Source organism: Oncorhynchus kisutch, linkage group LG28 (assembly GCF_002021735.2).
Source record: "Oncorhynchus kisutch isolate 150728-3 linkage group LG28, Okis_V2, whole genome shotgun sequence".
In the NCBI taxonomy this organism is placed as follows: Eukaryota; Metazoa; Chordata; class Actinopteri; order Salmoniformes; family Salmonidae; genus Oncorhynchus; species Oncorhynchus kisutch.
The window spans coordinates 15,040,342-15,063,843 of NC_034201.2; the positions used below are offsets into that span (position 1 = coordinate 15,040,342).

General features: G+C 40.9%; 1 protein-coding gene and 1 long non-coding RNA gene across 2 annotated transcripts; one reads left to right on the plus strand and one right to left on the minus strand.

Moving 5' to 3' along the window:
• Positions 1–2,565: 2,565 nt before the first annotated feature.
• LOC109873199 (uncharacterized) lies at positions 2,566–11,565 on the plus strand. The gene is made up of 9 exons (XM_020464794.2): positions 2,566–2,727; positions 3,290–3,386; positions 6,692–6,870; positions 7,048–7,136; positions 7,500–7,664; positions 7,869–7,970; positions 9,065–9,660; positions 10,041–10,089; positions 10,832–11,565. The coding sequence occupies exons 2-9, from the start codon at positions 3,303–3,305 to the stop codon at positions 11,140–11,142; spliced, it is 1,575 nt and encodes a 524-aa protein (XP_020320383.1). The 5' UTR covers positions 2,566–2,727; positions 3,290–3,302; the 3' UTR covers positions 11,143–11,565.
• A 10,857-nt stretch (positions 11,566–22,422) lies between these two features.
• On the minus strand, positions 22,423–23,300 carry LOC109873171 (uncharacterized). Its single transcript, XR_002252559.2, has 2 exons — positions 23,152–23,300; positions 22,423–22,789 (listed from the first exon to the last, which is right to left on the minus strand). It is a non-coding gene; the product is annotated as an uncharacterized LOC109873171 (long non-coding RNA).
• Positions 23,301–23,502: the final 202 nt, after the last annotated feature.

The following is a 23,502-nucleotide window of genomic DNA, read 5'->3' on the forward strand; positions in this document are numbered from 1 at the left end:
TCAAACATAATGCCTGTCCTTTGGCGGGAAACAAAGTAAAATAATCCATTCTTAACACAAACTTGTTGGTGAGCACTGGGTGACAGTCTGGGTTGTAGAAATAATGTCTTAAAGTATTTCCTGACACCAAAAGAAAATTGTGTGTTTAAAAAAAAAATCCCCACTAAAATCTTGAGTCAAATGATTTAAAACATTGTTGAAGTTGGGAAGAAAATTGCTTATTATTATTAACAACAGCAATATTTGAAAACCTAAATAAACTAATTAGCTATAAAATAACATTCCACACTATACAAAGTCTGCCACTCCATTTATTAGCTGGTGTGAATGCTTCTTCAGAGTAAGAGTAGCACAGTGAATGAGCCAGTCTCCCGGCTGGGTTAAAGGGAGACATTGCAGACACTCTGTATCCATAGTAGGATACAGTGGTAGAAAGTAACATCACTTACATAATCAAACTAGTTGCATACATTCACACACTAAATTGCAATCAGCATATGAGGAAAATGTATCATAATTTGTGTTTTGCATTCTTAAAGACAAAATGTTATGGTAGGAAAACGATGTTGCAATGCGCACGAAAGTGTAATATCAACATCACAACATTCACTGCAAATTGTTGAGATTATGAATGTGAGTGAATTCACTATCTTGCTGTCTATTAGAATAGAGAAGGCTGCTCCAACTGTAACAATGACATCTAAGTCTGAGGTGGACTGTCTGTGCATGACTTCTGTTTCCTCGTCCAATGGAATTCTCTAGTTCTCACAAAACATAACAACACCTGTCCAACAGCTAAAACATACATATTGGCAACAAACAAAACTTTGCTTCCCATAACTTTCTTGAAAAGATATGTCTAACAACTAAAGATTATGCAAGGCATATTCAACAATCAAACATGTCTATGTCATCCATGTCAAACAATGGAATTTGTAGGCTTTTCAGACAAACATTTTGTCATGTCTATTGAACCCAAACCCTATAGCAGCTATGGTGTAACTGACCCGATATTTAAAGAAGGTTATCTACTTGACTTACATAATGTTGTGTTAGCCGACTGCTCTGTCTAGTTGCTGCTCTAAGGAGATTACGGGAGTCTTCAGGTCTAAGGTAAAGATTACTCATTACACCAACACAGTTCACCTCCATTACCACTCTGACCTGCTCTGCTCCTCTCCACATCGCCCTACACAATTGATAAACATCAACTGGGCTACAGTATGTGATATGAGTCACTTCAACATTTTCTGTCACCTTTAAAATAAAGGATTTAGTCTACAGGTAAAATGAGAGGATTGAGCATTTTGATTTCCTCTTACAATAGGAGGATATTGATGTATTCTCTGTAGCCCAAAGGTTAGTTTGAGGGATTTATGAAAACTGTGTGAAAGCCGATGTAATATGAATCAACCCACACTCTAATGTTTGATTACTCCCTGTCCTTTGTGATGATAAGTATGTAGACTGAACAGTGCTTTGCTTGGGAAAAGATAATATGTTACAAGCAGTAATCAGGTCAGCCTGGCACAGCATGGAAGAATGTAGTAGTAAACAATGGAGATGGCACAAATTGAAAGTACACTACTGAGAGAAGTATTAAACATTGACAGAGGTTTAGGCTACTCTGGATGAAGGTAAAACACTTTGTCCCAAATTGGCCTACATGCTGGTGCGTTTTGTTGTAAATGTATGAGGAAAGGGTATTATGTCACAACAGTTTTGATCCTACTGAAAAGTACATCTTAAAAATTGTAGGTTTAGATTTCATACTGTGTCAACAAGATCTAAATATTTTTTTTTATATGGCCATAATTCTCGAATAGAGATAAAAATGGAAATGTATTAATTGTTGTCACAAAAAAAACAATTTAATTGAATTATTTTTGATTATATAAAATCACTGTAAACTAAAGTAGCAGGTGTAAAATAAGTGATTACACAGAAACAGCCTATTAAACTACTAGCCTACACAATCCATATCTATTACACATATTAGTATAGGCCTACTAGATTGCCGTTTATTACATTGCTATTACACAGACAGGCATAACAGGCAGGCATAGACATGCAGGCTTTTATTTATTTATTTATTTTACCTTTATTTAACCAGGTAGGCAAGTTGAGAACAAGTTCTCATTTACAATTGCGACCTGGCCAAGATAAAGCAAAGCAGTTCGACAGATAAAACGACACAGAGTTACACATGGAATAAAAACAAACATACAGTCAATAATGCAGTATAAACAAGTCTATATACAATGTGAGCAAATGAGGTGAGAAGGGAGGTAAAGGCAAAAAAGGCCATGATGGCAAAGTAAATACAATATAGCAAGTAAAATACTGGAATGGTAGTTTTGCAATGGAAGAATGTGCAAAGTAGAAATAATAGGCTACACAGAAAGATAGGCTACTGTAGGCAAACAATCAGTCTACTACCATGTGTTTATTCTCTGTAATTAGCCAATATCCAGGACCACTATAACAAAAGTACAGGGCCATATTCCCTATCCGATAATTGCAAGCACAATTTCAGAAGTTACCTAATTAGTGCGCACTGATGCTGGTTTTGGCCACCAGACGCGCAGCCCGTGAGGCATGTCAGGGCATGTCCAGATCGGATGAAGTGGCACTGCATAGACTATCGATAGCGTGCACAAGTATAGACTCGTGAAAACGATAGAAAAAGGTGCCCTTAAGTATCTTCGCCAACCTTAATGGATCGAGGTAAAACATTTTTTTACTTTGAGTCATTTGATGTGATACTCAGGGTGGGAAATGATTATTGGCTCGTAATGCGGTGCGCACTGCTGGTCATGAATCATCTTTCCAGTTGCTAATGCATGAGTTGTCCAACCGTAGTGTTTTTTTTTGTTGCTTTGTGGTATTTCATAAAACAGTTTAGTAATTCTTCGTCAATATTAGTAGCAGTGTTGTAAGTTAAAGTAGAGGACACGTTATGTTACAACCTCTGCATGTATTTTTCCTCTATATTATTATTTCGGTTTTTACCCCTCAACACAACACATAGGCTCCATCCATCATCTCTATCTGATTTAAGATTTAGAAATCCTCTGCCTGTCACAGTATATCATCTTGTTGTGTTTTGTTGTCTACATGTTTTGTGTTCTTTAGTGACATCAAGCAATATATTTGATTCAATATTCAATGCAGTGGCTAAGAAACAGCACTCTATGCATTTTGTTTCCATTTTAATCACTTCATTATAAAGATTTAAAAATGGGCTAATTACTGAGCTATAAACTATTATACATATTTTTTATTTTAGTTACATTGCTGTCATGGATTGTTCTGAAACCCAGTACTACTTGAGTGGGGACTGCCACCCTTGTCTGCAATGTGGACCAGGACAAGAGCTGTCAGAGGTGGGTATTATAAAATCATATCAAATCAAATGTATTTATATAGCCCTTCGTACATCAGCTGATATCTCAAAGTGCTGTACAGAAACCCAGCCTAAAACCCCAAACAGCAAGCAATGCAGGTGTAGAAGCCCGGTGGCTCGGAAAAACTCCCTAGAAAGGCCAAAACCTAGGAAGAAACCTAGAGAGGAACCAGGCTATGTGGGGTGGCCAGTCCTCTTCTGGCTGTGCCGGGTGGAGATTATAACAGAACATGGCCAAGATGTTCAAATGTTCATAAATGACCAGCATGGTCGAATAATAATAAGGCAGAACAGTTGAAACTGGAGCAGCAGCACGGCCAGGTGGACTGGGGACAGCAAGGAGTCATCATGTCAGGTAGTCCTGGGGCATGGTCCTAGGGCTCAGGTCCTCCGAAAGAGAGATAGAAAGAGAGAAGGAGAGAATTAGAGAACGCACACTTAGATTCACACAGGACATCGAATAGGACAGGAGAAGTACTCCAGATATAACAAACTGACCCTAGCCCCCCGACACAAACTACTGCAGCATAAATACTGGAGGCTGAGACAGGAGGGGTCAGGAGACACTGTGGCCCCACCCGAGGACACCCCCGGACAGGGTCAAACAGGAAGGATATAACCCCACCCACTTTGCCAAAGCACAGCCCCCACACCACTAGAGGGATATCTTCAACCACCAACTTACCATCCTGAGACAAGGCTGAGTATAGCCCACAAAGATCTCCGCCATGGCACAACCCAAGGGGGGGCGCCAACCCAGACAGGATGAACACATCAGTGAATCAACCCACTCAGGTGACGCACCCCTTCCAGGGACGGCATGAGAGAGCCCCAGCAAGCCAGTGACTCAGCCCCTGTAATAGGGTTAGAGGCAGAGAATCCCAGTGGAAAGAGGGGAACCGGCCAGGCAGAGACAGCAAGGGCGGTTCGTTGCTCCAGAGCCTTTCCATTCACCTTCCCACTCCTGGGCCAGACTACACTCAATCATATGAAACTATATATAAAACTATACAGGAATATTGAAAGAGAAATTACTGGATTTTTACAAAGGTCAAAATGTAGATAGGCCTGGTGCTGGCTACACAGACACTGATTCATCTCCTTTTCACTGCAGCCATCTGAGCACCCACATAAATTACTGCAGAACTGGGATTTGTAATTAACGTTACTATGAAACCACAAAGAGTTTGGTTTGTCTGTGGCAATCTCTCACTCTAAAAGAATCCCACTGGCAGAGAGAACTTTGTTCCAAGTTTACAAGTCCACTTGGCAGGCCTGCTAACCCAGCTACAAGATAACGTTCTGAGAACCATATGTTTCTTAGAGCTTGGTGAGAGAGTGGTTCTCCTATATATATATTTTTTTGTATACATCCTTCCCACAACTTTCTGGAAATGGTGAAGGCTAGTTGCTTGGCTTTGGAACATTTTCAGCACATTAAGAAATTTGACAACAAAACTAGATTTACTTGGTATTTCATTACTTTAACAGAACGTTTTCATTTAAATTTTGCTAATTTTCTAGGAACGTTCTCCAACAGGTTTGACATTGGGAATGTTCTCATAGTTCAGAGAAAGTTACGAAACAATGTTCTTCTGTGGGAATTGCAGTACTTTAGTGTAAAATTTCTTACAGATTTCTGCACGGTTCCATTTAAAGTCATGTTCTCAAATAGTTTCAAGAACCTTCAGAAAATGTTCTATAAAAACCACAAGAAAAAGTTTAGCAATGTTCAAATTGTATTTTATTTGTCACATGCACCGAATACAACAGGTGTAGACTTTACTGTGAAATGCTTACTTACAAGCCCTTTCTCAATAATGCAGAGTTAAAAAGAAATAAAAGATTAGCAAAAATAATAATACAAAAAACAGTAACACAATAAAACAACAATAATGAGGCTATATACAAGGAGTAATCTTTTCAGCCTCCTCCTGTGTTGAGGGTCAGCGTGGCAGATGTATTGTTGCCTACCCTCCCCATCTGAGGGTGGCCCGTCTGGAAGACCAGGATCTAGTTGCAGAGGGAGGTGTTTAGTCCCAGGGTCCTTAGTTTATTGATGAGCTTTGAGGGCGCTATGGCGTTGAACGCTGAGCTCTAGTCAATGAACAGCATTCTCACGTAGGTGTTCCTTTTGTCCAGGTGGGAAAGGGCAGTGTGGAGTGTAATAGAGGTTACGTCATTTGTGGATCTGTTGGGGCGGTATGCGAATTGGAGTGGGTCTAGTGTGTCTGGGATGATAGTGTTAATGTTAGCCATGACCAGCCTTTCAAAGCATTTCATGGCTACAGATGTGAGTGCTACAGGGCAATAGAAATTTAGACAGTTTACCTTGGTGTTCTTGGGCACAGGGACTATGGTGGTCTGCTTGAAACATGTAGGTATTACAGACTGTTCAGAGAACATTCTAAGAATGTTATTTAAAAACATTTACATTCCGTTCTCAGCATCAACAAAACTCTCTCTATCCTCTGTTTTAAGATTGTAAAGGTGTGTTGGCCGCGCCCACAAATTGGCCACACCTGATCATAATGAGTTCTTGTTTCCTCAGAAATGGGGTCTGTTTGAATAGACTCAAATGAACAGCTTTGTAAGGGTAAAAAAACATGGCTTGCTATCTCCATCCTGGTGTTGGTTAAGACTAATTCCATGGATAGAGAACAGAAGATTATAGGTTTGAATCTCACTGATGCCTTGTCATAATAAAAAAATACATGTATTTGCATGATTAATGCCTAAAGAAATACATTTGCATGTGTCCCATCTGTGCTTACAATTAAAAAAAGTGTACCCAAAATAAGATAGCAGTGTTATTAAAAGTTTTATTGAAACATTCAGTTTCAAACACTCAAAATAACCTAGAATTTCTGTTCTCATAGCGTTAATAAAATGTTCAAGGAACCAGAGTAAAACACTCTCAAAACTTCAAAATAAACATTCCCAGAACAGGCTACATGTTCACTTCTGTTCTCAGGGCGTTTAAAAACATTTAATTTGACCTCAACCAATGTGAAACTGAAAACATACGTTCCCACAACTTCCAAGGAACCAAATGTGCTAGCTGGGAAGATCTTGCCATTGGAGGTTTACCCGTGACCTAAAATAACCCCATGTGGTCATTGGAAGGGGAAACTGTCATGTACTTTGTAATCTAGACCTCTAATCATCATATTCATTTATATTTCTGTTTTGCCACTGTCTTCTTAACAAATTTACTTCAGTGAAATCCTTAGCTGTAAACAGGTCTAATGTGCACTGTATATTTTGATTCTTATTTCCCGCCAGGACTGTGGTTATGGAAGTGGATGGTCGGCTTCTTGCATCCCCTGTAGTGTCAAGACTTATAAAGAGGGCTGGGGTTACCACAACTGCAAATTCTGTCAGTCGTGTAAACGCATAAACAGGCACCAGAAGTCACTGTGCACCTCTAAGAGCAATGCTATCTGTGGGGAGTGCTTGCCAGGGTTTGTACCTGTACATTATCTAATTGCATTCTTACGTATAGTATATACAGATCTTTACTTAAGACGTAGCTGTGCTTTTAAGTCATAAAAGCTCTCCATCCAGAACATGTGGACTTGTTTACTTGAAATACAACTATTTCCAACTTTTTTCCCTGCTTTAATTTGATCTAATTGCAGATTCTACAGTAAGACACGGATGGATGGCTTGCAGGAATTGGAGTGCATGCCGTGTGGTCCCTCCTCCATCACTGAGCAGCAGTGCAGCCGTAAGTCTCAGAAAAGCTTGGCCCAGGACTGAGAAAGAAAAAAAAACACTTCAGAACCGCTCATTATTGTATGAGTCAGTTGTCTAGCCTACTGTTATATTTGAACATTTCCTCCATGTACTGGAAACATATTTACCCATGTTTTTATTTTGAGATTTGTTGCCTTAGAGAATGCATTGTTTGGGTTATGAGATATTCAAGAATAATTACAACACTGTTGTAATATTATATTAATAGAATAGTGTTACTGTCATTATTTGCCAATGGATCAAAGTCAGAATTGTAAAACATAAAATAAATGCTGTGTGTGTAAGCATGTGCTCAGCCTTAGGCAGCACCGACCTCAAACCTTCTATTTTGCAGGAAGCAGAAGAGTTGGTGTGGGAAAAGTCTGGAGCCCAGAAGGCCCAGCCCAAAATGCTGCTGTCATCACCACCATTTCTTTCGCCCTGGTTACCATGACAATCTTCCTCTCAGCTGCCTTGTTTATATACTTCAGACATACCTTACTAAAGAAAATATTTAAAGGTATCTCATGATCTGCACACAAATATCTCCTTTAATGAAGTGTTTGTTGCATGAGATGTTCACACAACTACTGATGAAACTGCAATAATGTGGGTTCTGTCTATGTGTTTGTTAGAATCGCTTTTATAGTAACATGCAGGGTACAGGTAATCCTCCTCAAACTGTGCCTCGTCTAGCTCATGAATGATATTCTCTCTCTGAAAGGATGCCTGGCTCCTCAAAGCACAAGTCAGAGTGACATGGAGTGTGCAGCATCCCCAGTGAACGTGGTCACGCTGAATCTGGAGCAGCAAATCCAGGACTCGGGTAACTATAAGAGTAGAACAGCACCCACCATGATGTATTGAACAGCACATTATTTACACTGAGTATACCAAACATTAGGAATACCTTCAGTTGTGTCAAGTTGGCTGGATGTCCTTTGGGTAGTGGACCATTCGTGATACACACGGGAAACTGTTGAGCAGACAAAACCCAGCAGCGTTGCAGTTCTTGACCAAAACCGGTGCGCCTGGCACCTACTACCATACCCCGTTCAATCGCACTTCAATATTTTGTCTTGCCCAGGAGCCCTTTGAATGGCACACATAAACAATCCATGTTCCAATTGTCTCAAGGCTTAAAAATCCTTCTTCAACTTGTCTCCTCCCCTTCAGCTACATTGGTTAAAGTAGATTTAACAAGTGACATCAATAAGGGATCATAGCTTTCACCTGGTCAGCCTACTGTATGTCATGGAAAGAGCAGATGTTCTTAATATTTTGTGTATATAGTGTATATATTACTACAACAGACATAATACATGATGAATAAGGGCTTTAACCCTTTCCACTCACAGCCCCTGTCATCCCGTATATGTGTTGAATATGGCAGATTTTGTCATTGATAAGCGCCTAAATTGGAATGCAGTGGCTGTACAGTAACATGCTATACATGACGTCAGAGCTCAGGTTCTCCGCTTCACAGCGCTGTGTGGGTTCTTCTGTTCAAATCATTTCAATTTGCCTCTATGGGTCCCTTGTAGCTCAGTTGGTAGAGCATGGTGCTTGTAATGCCAAGGTAGTGGGTTTGATTCTGGGCAGTGGTGGAAAAACTACCCAATTAGTAAAGTAAAACACAAATACCTAAAAAAAACATTTTTCTTTTTACTTAAGTACTTTACACCACTGATTCTGGGGACCACCCATATGTAAAATGTATGCACGCATGACTGTAAGTCACTTTGGATAAAACCGTCTGCTAAATGGCATATTATTTCATCCATATAGGCCAATTTCCACTAGCGCAACGGGTTAAACATTCCCTAATTGACTCATATTATAGTAAATTTGCAAATGCATGGTTCATTAGGGGTTTGTTAGGATACTAATGTAACCATCTGATGACGTGTCTTCTTACAGGTGCATGTGATAACTCTACCACCACTGCAGACATGTTGGCCAGACTGCAGTCCAATGTGGACATGACTGTCCCTCTGGGGTACATTCTACTAAACCCTGACCTTAAAACTCAGGACCAAATCAACCTGCTGGAGACCCAGCCCCTGGTGCGTAACTCCACCTGCAGTAACTGCTCCTCTGGGTTTGTCTCTCAGATATCCTCTGAGCCCTCCTCAATCAGCAGTGATGTCTCACTTACAATGGAGACCCCTGTGGGTCCAGTAAACAGTGGGGAGTCTGAGGCAGAGTCCTTTTTCCTGCCCCTGCAGAGCAGTGAGGGTAACAATGCTTCTGAGCTGCAGGATAGCCCTCCCTATCAGCATGTACCAGTGGAGTGCACTGAGCTAGACTTCCACAGCACTGCAGCCCTCCACAGTGCCACAGACCCAGATTGTAGCTCTGTGAGCCTGGGGATTACTGCGATATCTGAGATTAAGGATGGCCCTTCTGGAGACGGGTCAAGAGGAAGACAACTGAGGAGTCCGTCTGCCTGCCCAGAGGAGCAAACTGACAGCTGTTGGAGCAGCCATCAGCAACCCTGCTACAGCAGTAATGCGGTAATTACCCGTAGGAAAGACAGGGCTGTGTCTCACCTGTTCCTCTCACACAGAGGACCTTTTATTCAGCAGTAGAGAGTTGGAGTAACCAGTCACTAGACTTAGCTGTCTTTTATGCTCATACAGCAAATGTTAAAAGCAAATGTCACCTTTAATTTGACTCTTTAAGGTGTGGCACGCACACAGATCTCATAAAATATGAGTTGTGATATCCTCTTAGTATAGGCAAGATACTGGATGCCTTTAAAGATATTTTTCACACTTGTCATTTCACACATAATTAGCTAGATGTGCCAAATTAAGTTTACAGCTTCACTCATTTAGTAGAGGATGTTTCCCTGAACAAAGCAACAATGTATTCATAATATTTCTATTTGTAGATGGAAGAAACACTGAGCCTGCTGAAGAAGTGTATCCGAATCATGCAAGGTGGGATATTCTTCAGTTGACTATCTAAAGCCTATTTTAATGCTGGAGCACATCCAACAGAAACAAAATGAAACATTGGGTATTGTCAAAAGACCACAATACACATATTTGTATTAGGTGAAGTTCTGTTGTTGTTGTTGTTGTTGTTGTTGTTGTGGCTAGGGATTCAGTAGAGATACATATTCACAGAACCACAATTTTGTTCTGGATGGTTCCGGATTTTAAAGTTAATGTAGCCATTTCTAACAGGAGTAGTTTTTAAAAGTAGTTTTTCATTAAGTCTTGCTAGTTAAAAAAAAATGTTTCTTTGTCTTGGCCAAGAGGTATAGTCGAATATACATTGCCTTACTGTTCTACAGGCCACATGGAAAAATAGACAATCATTGTACAAAGAGACTTAGCTGCATACTTGGCACCACTGGCAAAGTTTTCAAGAAGATAACATTTTTCCCTTTACAGCAGGGATGGGCAATTGACCCCTTTTGAAGGCTCTCAGATACATTTGAATTAATTATTTTGGAACTCAGTCGGAGTCTCAACTACTGTTGCAAGTTAGAATAGTATAATAGATTTGCACACTGTCACTGTCCATGAGATATTCTCAAATCTTGAATGTAGAAACGGCATAACAGAATAGTTCACCTCTGGTGGGAGGTTAAACAGTTGTAGGCAGTGGGATCTGTACTGTGTCATAGCTCTGATTTTTTAATGCCATCATTTCCCCATTGTATCTTCTGGCCAGGTGTCCATCTAGGCAGGCTGCCACAGGCCTTGGTGGATACTCTGGCGTTGAAGCTGGACCCAACATTCCCAGGAGTACAGAACTACCAGCAGGTGGCGCTGAAGATGGGCGTACCTCACGAGTTGCTCAAAGGCCTGTGCGGGTTTGATCACGTCTTTCGGTACCTTTCCTCCTGCACTCTGCTAACAGTACCTGACCTGCTCCACACGTTCTACCTGCTGCAGCGGCTCGACACTCTGCTCCTGCTGTGTGAATATGCCATGCAGAGCCAGACTCAGAGCCAGGTCACAGGATGCACATTTTACTGTTAATACTAACAACGCTTCTGCCAATACAGCCCAGAGGGCTGACATAATCAGCATGCGTACTACTGAACTAGAACCTACCGGGGACAACGAAATTGCTCAAACTCTCGGGCGGGGATGTGTAAATATTTGTTTTTAATTCTGAATGGATTACATTTTATTTTTGACCTGGTTTCACATGTAGTGTATGTGAATGTTAATGTGATATAAGCCACTGTACGTTACAATTATTTTGTCATGCAGCAAATGCTATGCAGGAAAATGATGCATTCATATTTGAAAAGTTTGTCAGAAGATACATTTTAAATGCGTAAGTACTGTACAAATAGTGTTAATTTGTCTACTGAATGAATCAAGTTATATTAGTTTTACTTTTTATACATGTCTTGGACTTTTATAAACAAAATAAAAATTACATTCAGATTCATGGTTATTTTGTTATGGTGTAGTTTGTCAGGAGCAGATGATTTCAGTAAGTAATCACATTTACTGTACATAATAAAGAATATGGTCATAGACACATTTGAACAAAAAACAGGGCCAGTTACTGTATTTCTGCAAGGCAAAATTGAAAAGCAGGACTAATGCCGCACTACTGACATTTCTACTACGCTTCATTTTAGCAAGGTATCTACATTGTGTAACAATATCAAATATTTTTGTTATGAAATGAAACATTGTTTTTTCCCAGCAATGTTCATTTACTTTCAAAACAAGTATAGCATATAAATTACAATAAATTGATCGGAAGACATCACAATCCACAGTCAAAAATAAGAAAAAGTACAATAATTGTACATCTGAAGGAGACAGGATATTGATTTATTTTAAATTGAAATTATGTTTATGACGGTTACTATGCATTTCCTGTCTGGTCAAATATTATGGTCATAAACAAGCTGATGCAGCTCTCTGATGTTCTCCATTTGTTTTCAAACACGTCAATGAGACAACCAATTTGTATTTGCAACCAAAATTATTATTTGTTTACCATGCTAATATCAATGGCTTATATTCAGTATCTTGTGTTTTTTGTTACAGTACAAATTGTAAACTACTACAATGCTGACTTCCAAGTAAGACCATCTCATTTGAGATTGAGAAACATGCTATATGATAAAAAATAAGGCCGTCTTAATTTGTGATATGACATTTCTAGTTGGTGCTCCAATGAAAATATTAAAATGAATTCTGTCTCTTTAACTCATAGTATTGTAGCAAATTTTGGGGCTAACCCGACTGTCAAGACAACACCTTAACCATTACACCAAGAGGTCCGAACCTCTTGAGGAGGTCACTACTCTTCTTTTGGGAGAATGTGCCCCAAGCTTTTTTTGGGGGGGGGGGATTCCACTGACTGTCAAGCTAACACCTTAACCATTACGCCAAGAGGTCCGAAAAACACACTCCAGCTATTTTGGGAGTTGAAACCTTTTGCTGTTGAAAACCAATATCTCAAGTATAAATACAGTAATGTACACACATTTAAGGGTGAAAATTGGAAGCAAAATTGTGTTTTTTTAGGCAACTGCACATGTCAAGGATAGTGCCATTAAAAGAGTTGGTCAAATGTAATTGGCTCTCCAGTGGCGCAGTGGTCTAAGGCACTGCATCTCAGTGCTAGAGGTGTCACTGCAGACCCTGATTTGATTCCAGGCTGTATCACAACCGACTGTGATTGGGAGTCCCATAGGGCGGTGCACAATTGGCCCATTATTGTCTGGGTTAGGGTTTGGCTGGGGTAGGCTGTCATTGTAAATAAGAATTTGTTCTTAACTGCCTTGCCTAGTTAAATCAAAATAAATGGGCCTTGGCCCTTACTTGCGGGAACAAAAGAGGACAAAAGAGCAAAGGTCCACCCCCCACACTTGTGTCATGTCATACCTACACCATCTATTGAGATGTGCCTTTTGTTAAGTAAATCAATGAGGTGAAAGGAGACTGGAGTAGGATTTAAGGTCCCAACCATGGTGAAAATATGATCAATTCAAATGTGAGGTAGTTCACAATATTATGCACCAGGTGGCATGAGTAAGATAAGTTTATCTCAGCTGCTTGAAAACATTTATTCGAACAATGTAGATGTTTTAAACAGTGTAATGCAAACAGTAAATCCATTTTCAAAATGTAGTTGCCTTTTCAAAACAGCAAATACTATCAGCAAAACTATATGATACCCTCAAAACTGCAAATATATTCACATTCTGCCCCCTAAAAAATCCATAAAATCAGATTATTTGCATTCACTTGATAACTATCCAAATAGTAATTACTATCCACATCAAATAAAATATTTTTCTTGATCAAATAACATGGGAAATAAGCACTTTTTTGTCAGAATAGATTCCTTTTACCATCATTACAAACCACTTCATAAAATGTACGCTATTACTCTATTGTAGCCTACATAGGCTGGTCAGGTAGGTTTGTGCATGTAGGCCTAGACCTTTCATCACCAATCAGAAAAACAATGTACGCCTACGATGTAGTAATTGTGTACATCGAGACATGATGTGGTTTGTGATGATGTTAAAAAGAATGAACCACAGACCATAGAAAATCGCAAATGCACAGCAAGTATTTATCAATTATCGACAATTGACATGTGAGGTGAAAAGATATTACAATTTTTTTTCTCAGTCAATTTGGTGCCATTTGGTGCCATTTGGTGCCATTTGGTGCCATTTGGTGCCAAGTATGTGGTACATTTTCACAAATCTAAGCACAAAAGTCATCAATATGTCTCATGTTTCAAAACTCTAAGCACATTTTCAATTGAGTACAACACTCTTAGCACTTTTTTCTATCTAGGGTTAGCACTTTTTTCTATCTAGGGTTATTATTAACACCCAAAAAGGGTGTTCCTATGGGGACAGCCGAAGAACCCTTTTTTCTAAGCGTGAACAAACAAATTCACAGTCACTTGTTCACTGCACCAAATCACACTTTCAATTTGGATACATATTCAAGCTAAGTAGCTTCTTTTCAAAATGCAATAGTCATTGCACTTTTGATATGATTGTCATTTTTTAACAATACAGTTAACTATCACTTGATCAAACTCTCAAAATTGATCAATCAAATCAAACTTTCTTTGTCACATGCGCCGAATACAAGTGTCGACTTTAATGTGAAATGCTTACTTACAAGCCCTTAACCAACAGTGCAGTTCAAGAAGAAGAAAATATTTACCAAGTTGGCTAAAATAAAAAGCAATAATAAAAAGTAACACAATGAGAATAACAATAACAAGGCTATATACAGGGGGCACTGGTACCGAGTCAGTGTGCAGGGGTACAGGCTAGTTGAGGTAATCTGTACATGTAGGTGGGGGCAAAGTAACTACAGTATGCATAGGTAACAAACAAACAGCGAGTAGCACCAGTGTACAGGGGTGGGGGGGCTGTCAATGTAAATTGTCCGATGGTGATATTTATGAATTGTTCAGCAGTCTAATGGCTTGGGGGTAGAAGCTGTTGAGGAGCCTTTTGGTACTAGATTTTCCATGCGGTAGCAGAGAAAACAATCTATAACTTGAGTGTCTGGAGTCTCAGACAATTTTCTGGCCTTTCCTCTGACACCGACTATTATGTAGGTCCTGGATGGCAGGAAGCTTGGAGCACCTTATGGTCAGATGCCGAGCAGTTGCTATACCATGCAACCGGGCAGGATGCTCTCTATGGTGCAGCTGTAGAACCTTTTGAGGATCTGGGGGCCCATGCCAAATCTTTTCAGTCTCCTGAAGGGGAAAAGGTTTTGTTGTGCCCTCTTCACGACTGTCTTGGTATGTTTGGACCATGATAGTTCGTTGGTGATGTGGACACCAAGGAACTTGAAACTCTTTAAAAAAAAAATGTTTACCCCTTTTTCTCCCCAATTTCATGGTATCAAATTGTTAGTAGCTATTATCTTGTCTCATCGCTACAACGCCCGTACGGGCTCGGGAGAGACCAAGGTTGAAAGTCATGCGTCCTCCGATACACAACCCAACCAAGCCGCACTGCTTCTTAACACAGCGCGCATCCAACCCGGAACCTGGCAACCTTGGTTAGCGCGCACTGCGCCCGGCCCGCCACGGGAGTCGCTGGTGTGCGATGAGACAAGGATATCCCTACCGGCCAAACCCTCCCGGACGACGCTAGGCCAATTGTGCGTCACCCCACGGACATCCCAGTCGCGGCCGGTTACGACATAGCCTGGGCGCGAACCCAGAGTCTCTGGTGGCACAGCTGGCGCTGCAGGACAGCACCCTTAACCACTGTGCCACCCGGGAGGCCCAACTTGAAACTCTTGACCCTCTCCACTACAGCCCCGTTGATGAGAATAGGGGTGTGTTCGGCCTGCCTTTTCCTGTAGTCCACGATCAGCTCCTTTGTCTTGCTCACATTGAGGGAGAGGTTGTTGTCCTGGCACCACACTGCCAGTTCTCTGACCTCCTCCCTAAAGCCCGTCTCATCGTTGTCGGTGATCAGACCTACTACTGTTGTGTCGTCAGCAAACTTAATGATGGTGTTTGAGTCTTATTAGGCCATGCAGTTGTGGGTGAACAGGGAGTACAGGAGGGGACTAAGTACACACCCCTGAGGGGCCCCAGTCTTAAGGATCAGTGTGGCGACGTGTTGTTGCCTACTCTTACCACCTGTGGGCAGCTTGTCAGGAAGTCCAGTATCCAGTTGCAGAGGGAGGTGTTTAGTCCCAGAGTCCTTGGCTTAGTGATGAGCTTCGTGGGCACTATGGTGTTTTGAACGCTGAGCTGTAGTCGATGAACTGCATTCTCACATAGGTGTTCCTTTTGTCCAGGTGAGAAAGGGCGGTGTGGAGTGCGATTGAGATTGCGTCATCTGTGGATCTGTTGGATGTTGCTGTTGATGTAAGCCATGACCAGCCTTTCAAAGCACTTCATGGCTACCGACGTGAGTGCCACAGGGCGGTAATCATTTAGGCAGGTTACCTTCGGTTCCTTGGGCACAGGGACTATGGTGGTCTGCTTGAAACATGTAGGTATTACACACTCGGTCAGGGAGAGGTTGAAAATGTCAGGGAAGACACTTGACAGTTGGTCCGCACATGCTTTGAGTACACATCCTGATAATCTATCTGGCCCAGTGGCTTTGTGAATGTTGACCTGTTTAAAGGTTTTGTTCACATCGGCTACCGATATCACACAGTCATCCAGAACAGCAGGTGCTCTCGTGCATACTTCAGTGTTGCTTTCCTCGAAGCGAGCATAAAAGGCATTTAGCTCGTCTGGCAGGCTTGCGTCACTGAGCAGCTCGCGTCTGGGTTTCCCTTTGTAGTCAGTAATAGTTTTCAAGCCCTGCCTCATCCGACGAACGTCAGAGCCGGTGTAGTAGGATTCAATCTTAATCGTGTATTGACGATTTGCCTGTTTGATGGTTCGTCTGAGGCCATAGCGGGATTTCTTATAAGCGTCCGGATTAGTCTCCCGCTCCTTGAAAGCGGCAGCTCTAGCCTTTAGCTCAATGCGGATGTTGCATGTAATCCATGGCTTCTGGTTGGGATATGTACGTAAAGTCACTGTGGGGACGACGTCATCGATGCACTTATTGATGAAGCCGATGACTGAGGTGGTGTATTACTCAATGCCATTGGATGAATCCCAGGAACATATTCCAGTCTGTGCTAGAAAAACAGTCCTGCAGTGTAGCATCCACATCATCTGACCACTTCCGTATTGAGCGAGTCACTGGTTCTTCCTGCTTTAGTTTTTGCTTGTAAGCAGGAATCAGGAGGATAGAATTGTGATCAGATTTGCCAAATGGGGGGCGGGGGAGAGCTTTGTATGCATCTCTGTGTGTGGAGTAAAGGTGGTCTATGATTTTTTCCCCCTGGTTGCACATGTGACATGCTGGTAAAAATTTGGTAAAACTGATTTAAGTTTGCCTGCATTAAATCCCCGGCCACCAGGAGCGCCGCTTCTGGGTGAACATTTTCTTCTTTGCTTATGGCCTTATAGAGTTGGTTGAGAGCGGTCTTAGTGCCAGCTTCTCTTTGTGGTGGTAAATAGACGGCTACGAATAATAGATGAGAACTCTCTTGGTAGATAGTGTGGTCGATAGCTTATCATAAGGTACTCTACCTCAGGCAAGCAATACCTTGAGACTTCTTTAATATTAGACATTGCGCACTAGCTGTTATTGACTAAAACACACACACACCCACCCCTCTCTGTTCTGCCAGTGCATGGAAAATCCTGCCAGCTCAATATTGTCAGTTTCTTCGTTCAGCCACATCTCGGTGAAACATAACATGTTAACTAGTGCCTAGTGAACATAAACTCAACAAAAAATAAACGTCCCTTTTTCAAGACCCTGTCTTTCAAAGATAATTCGTAAAAATCCAAATAACTTAACAGATCTTCATTGTAAAGGGTTTAAACACTGTTTCCCATGCTTGTTTAATGACCCATAAACAATTAATGAACGTGCACCTATGGAACGATCGTTAAAACAGTAACAGCTTACAGACGGTAGGCAATTAAGGTCACCGTTATGAAAACTTAGGACACTAAAGAGGCCTTTCTATTGACTCTGAAAAACACCAAAAGAAATCTGCTCATCTGCGTGAACGTGCCTTAGGCATGCTGCAAGGAGGCATGAGGACTGCAGATGTGGCCAGGGCAATAAATTGCAATGTCCGTACTGTGAGACGCCTAAGACAGCACTACAGGGAGACAGGACAGACAGCTGATCGTCCTCGCAGTGGCAGAACGCGTGTAACAACACCTGCACAGGATCGGTACATCCGAACATCACACCTGCGGGACAGGTACAGGATGGCAACAACAACTGCCCGAGTTACACCAGGAACGCACAAACCTTCCATCAGTGCTCTGACTGTCCGCAATAGGCTGAGAGAGGCTGGACTGAGGGCTTGTAGGCCTGTTGTAAGGCAGGCCCTCACCAGACATCACCGTCAACAACATCGCCTATGGGCACAAACACACCGTCGCTGGACCAGGCAGGACTGGCAAAAAGTGCTCTTCACTGTCGAGTCGTGGTTTTGTCTCACCAGGGGTGATGGTTGAAATTGTGTTTATCGTCAAACGGGATAGATTTGGAAGTAGAGGGTCCGTCATGGTCTGGGGCGGTGTGTCACAGCCTTATTGGACTGAGCTTGTTGTCATTGCAGGCAATTGCAACGCTGTGCATTACAGGGAAGACATCCTCCTCCCTCATGTGGTACCCTTCCTGCAGGCTCATCCTGACATGACCCTCCAGCATGACAATGCCACCAACCATACTGCTCATTTTCCTGCAAGACAGGAATGTCAGTGTTCTGCCATGGCCAGCGAAGATCCGGGAACTCAATTACCTTTGAGCACGTCTGGGACCTGCTGGATCGGAGGGTGAGGGCTAGGGCCATGCCCCCCAGAAATGAACTAGCAGGTGCCTTGGTGGAAGAGTGGGGTAACATCTCACAGCAACAACTGGCAAATCTGGTGCAGTCCATGAGGAGGAGATGCACTGCAGTACTTAACGCAGCTGGTGGTCACACCAGTTATTGACTGTTATTTAGATTTTTTTTATTTATTTCAGTTATTATGATTATTCTCTCATGGATATCATTTAGTTATTTCAGAAATGTTAGGGGTTTCGGTATAGTTGCCTAATGTTGATTGGGCCTATTATTTTGGTTTAACGGTACTTCTGAATCAGTATGATATAATAGTTTGTTTTGAGTGTGTTTTTAACAAAGCTGAAATCTACTTTGAAGTCCATAGTGTAGGAATACATGTGAAATCAGTCATCGAAAAAGACATGATGGCGAAGCAGGAAGATAGGAATGCCGTTGTGAGTTCAAATCCCAGGAGGAAGGGAAGCCCTGCTAAAGTACACAATAGTTGATTTTGGTAGGTGAGGACATGCTGAATAATAATTACTGTATAAATAAACATACACAATGTGTATCCAATATGCAAGTTGAAAAAACAGTGTGTATCCTAATGTCAAATTTTTTACAGGGCATCACCTGTGAAATCTCGTGAAAAATATTCACGTGAAAATTTGAATTTACATGGGAAAGTTTGTGATCACAAAATCCACATGTGAAATATTATCACGTGAAGTGTTCCAAAAACACATTGTAATCCCTACAGTACATGGAGCTATCACCCATCATTATCATTTGTCATCAACACTGACTATCATTGTAATCTACCGACATGGTAGTGATTTTCCATGTGAAAATCATGTGGCTCTTTTCTAAAGAAGAAAGTAAGTATGTACAGTAAGTTAGTTACTTGATGTCTGTCTAGGGCAAATGACACTAGGGACAGCACTGACAAATGAACAGAGCAGTACTGCATGAATCGGCTGACATGACATATGGTCTTCCCAAAGACCCATGTGCTTTTCACAAATCTGGCCTGAAAAACAGAACATATGTTACAGTAATATAAAACAATCTGAGTTTTCAAAAAGTAAAGACTTCCTTATAAATATATAAAACAAGTGGTAGCCAACACTTACAATTATGCCAATTTGGATGATCATCCGATGAAAAAATTGTTCAAACTTGCATAATCAACAGTGCACGGAATCTAAAACAAAAATCCAGAAAATCACATTGTATGATTTTTAAGTAATTCATTTGCATTTATGTTTTAGATTCCGTCTCTCACAGTTGAAGTGTACCTATGATAAAAATTACAGACCTCTACATGCTTTGTAAGTAGGAAACCTGCAAAATCGGCAGTGTATCAAATACTTGTTCTCCCCACTGTATTTTAATAATAAGTCAATTAGATAATCTGACCACAGTAGCCGTACAGGGCACAGATGTCATGCTGATCATTATGCAGTTGATTTGCATTTAATCAAAGACTAATTCATTACCTCTATGAGAAAGATACAAGAGGTGATAGAGTTTAACAGGAGAGAGTGAAAGCTGTAAGGGGGACTGAACTGTATCCCCTACGGTGCAGAGATGAGTGCCTAACAGTCTGCAGCCTGCCACAAAAACCTGGACCTCTGTGAGGCAGTACAACATTCAAATACTGTACACCTGTTACAGTATTCCCCCTCTCTCAAGCACAAATGTCCTCAAGCACAAAACCCTGCCTTTGAACCGGAGAACACTTCCCTGATGCCTGAGAAAGACGGGACAAATCCCAACTCTGTCACCAGTGTAACAGTAGAGAGTAAGAGCTGTAACAGGGACTCAAATTGAGAGCTGTAACAGGGACTTCTTGATGCTATATGTGTGAAGGAATTCTCTAGTGACAACAAAAAATATTTTTATTTTAACTAGGCAAGTCAGTTAAGAACAAAATCTTATTTTCAATTAACTGCCTGTTCAGGGGCAGAATGACAGATTTGTACCTTGTCAGCTCAGGGGGTTTGAATTTGCAACCTTCCGGTTACTACTCCAACTCTCTAACCACTAGGCTACCCTGCCGCCCATATATGAACATATGAACAAGTTGAGGTTCTAGATCCTTGGTATTTTGGTAGGGTAAGACAGTTGTAGGTTACTAATCTTAAGGTCTTTATAAGTCAAAACCTACTATACAAAATCTAAATATAGTGAATTATTAATAATTACAGAAAAATACAGGCTTTAAAGACTGCACAGAAATGATGCACTTAAAAACAACTAACAGTCATAAACAGGTATAGCCCATATGTGACATTTTCTATTTAGCTGAGGAAATTTACCAGAATAAAAGGAGTGTTGAGTAGAGTAATCATTAAATCAGCAACTGACAAATTAATAATAAAAAACATGTGACAGAATGCATCTGCTTCTTTATCACAATGTGGCAAGCAACACTATTCCCATTAAAGTGAAATGATGATAATGACTGAATAAGCTATAATGAGTAAAGTCTCGGTTGTTGAATTTTGTGACTCAGTCCCATATTTGTTTTTGTTACATTTTTTGTCCTCTCATACAGGAGTAGTAAAGCCCTAGTTCACACAGGAGTCCTCAGAACAGCCTCAATTAGTCAGGGAATTAGTCAGTTCTTGACATAATCCGGTGAGCCTGGAATCTACTACCATACCCTGCTCAAAGACACTTACATTTGTCTTGCCCATTCACCCTATGAATGGCGCACATACACAATCCAAGTCTCAATTGTCTCAAGGCTTAAAAATCCTTTGTCAACCTGTCTCCTCCCCTTCATCTACACTGATTGAAGTGGATGTAAAAATGCACATCAATAGGGGATCATAGCATTCACCTGGATTCACTTGCATAATGTTTTGTACACCCAGTGTACAGTGTAGTGATACTGGGTGGTTTTGGTACTATGTCGGTAGATTACAATGATATTCAGTGTTGATGACAAATGATAATGATGGGTGATAGATAGCTCCATGTACTGTAGGGATTACTATTTTTGTATGTGTTATCTGCATTTTGTATATTCCATCTGGGACTACGTTGGAAACAAGTTAATTTTGCTTTAATGTGTTATCCCCTGGGTTGCATCTTTTTTCAAAATAAATCAGTCAATCGATCCATATTTATTGACTGCTGTTGCTATGCAGTATGTGAGTCAAACACTGCTATCTAATCACAAGATAGTACAGACATCCGCTCTTACTCAAGCGCATGTGGCTTTGTGAGCACAGGAAGGCATGTGGGTCTGACAGATAAAGGGTGGTATTTTACAGAAATATCCAAAGGCAGGTTATTGAACATAATAATAGGCCTTGTAAAAGCATAGATTGCAAGATAAATAATAATTTGGTGCGTGCTTATATTTGTCCTATTTCACACATTAATAAGCATGTGTGAATTGTAAATGTGCATATACCATCTCTCCCTGAAACACCCTCAGAGTGTGGTCACAGCCAAGGTCTGCCATTATCAAAAGCAACCCTGGAGCATTTAGGGTTAAGTGCCATGCTCAAGGGCACGTCGACAGATTTTTCACCTCGTTGGCTCAGGTCTAAGGCTCAAATCGCTAGGAAACCTGCCGCCCTATAACTAAGTTATATATCTCCAACTGCTCTATATCTCCCTTAATTTAAAGCAACATTTTGTTCAATATTAGAATAAACTCTCCTTTAATTTCTTCCATGATAACAGTTTCCCTGAGCATTGTAGAACAATGTGCCATCGCTCACCATTCCAGTCTGTCACCCAGTGATTACTTGACATCGGTAGTGGGTCAGTCACCCTTATGTACTTAATTTAGGCCTACAAAAAGTGCTTAGAAACCTGATGAAAAGTTACCTATAGAAATGCAATCTCTATTCCATTCCTATGTATTTGTCTATACACATCGTCTTTACATATGCTAGGGACCTCAAGTTTACCCAGTACAGTATTTAATACAGGGACACACACATTTGTTACACAGTGTACCAAGTGTCATCATACAAACTTACACAAATACATGAGACATTAGTGACAGTGCAGGATCATGTACACCATCACAGTACATTTTCACACAATCAAATGTTTTGCCAGAGAAAGCCTAACGGGGTAACAGTGAAAGCCACTTGAAGGTTTATGAAGTGATCTTCTTTGAAGTCAGTCTGGTGGGAGATGCTCAGCAGACAAGTGACCCCTCACTTGGGGTATTTGACAAACTGACACCCTGTCATACTGAGTGTCCAACTCAGCTTGTCAAATACACTAAGTGGGGGGCCTTCTCTCACAGTTGCAGACGACGAGCCTGTAGTAAGGAAATAATGGACATTTGTGTAATGTTTAAACATTCAAATACTCCTTGATCAAACATTTACCTCCAGGCTCCAGGTGATGTTTTGTCCTGATTACCTTTTTTGTTTTGGTGTACTTGACTGTAACCAGTGGAGTATCCAGGACTTCCCACTATCAAATGTTTGTTTAGGGTAGATAACAGTTCCATTGATGTTTTTTGTGAAACCACAAATCCAATAGAAACAATAACCAAAGAGCCATTACATTTGGAAATATCAATACATTATACTGTATAATATATTCCAAAGTTGTTCAGATTTGTTATGTCAATTGAATGAATTATCAATAAAACCATGAAACAATATCATGTCATACCTTTGTAACCGGACCTCTAGTTGAAAAGGTAGATGTTTAGTGCATGCCCCAATGATTTCTTCGCCGAGTTCTCTCCTTTGACCAAACAGGGACAGAGACGCTGATGATACTGTGCATCTGACAGCACGTCTGATCGTTAATAACTAAGCCTTGACACAAAGAGGAAGCTAAAATGAGGAAGATAGCGGCAAGGCTAGCTAGCAGGAAATATCTGAAACCAAAGTGACAACATGTCATGGTTGTGAAATGCTTCAGTTGGCAGTTTGAAATTTAGTTAAGGCCAATTGCATAGTTTGACAAAGTGTTCCATTATTTCAGTCACTTTGTCAATTCAGTTTCAGAGATCCATGC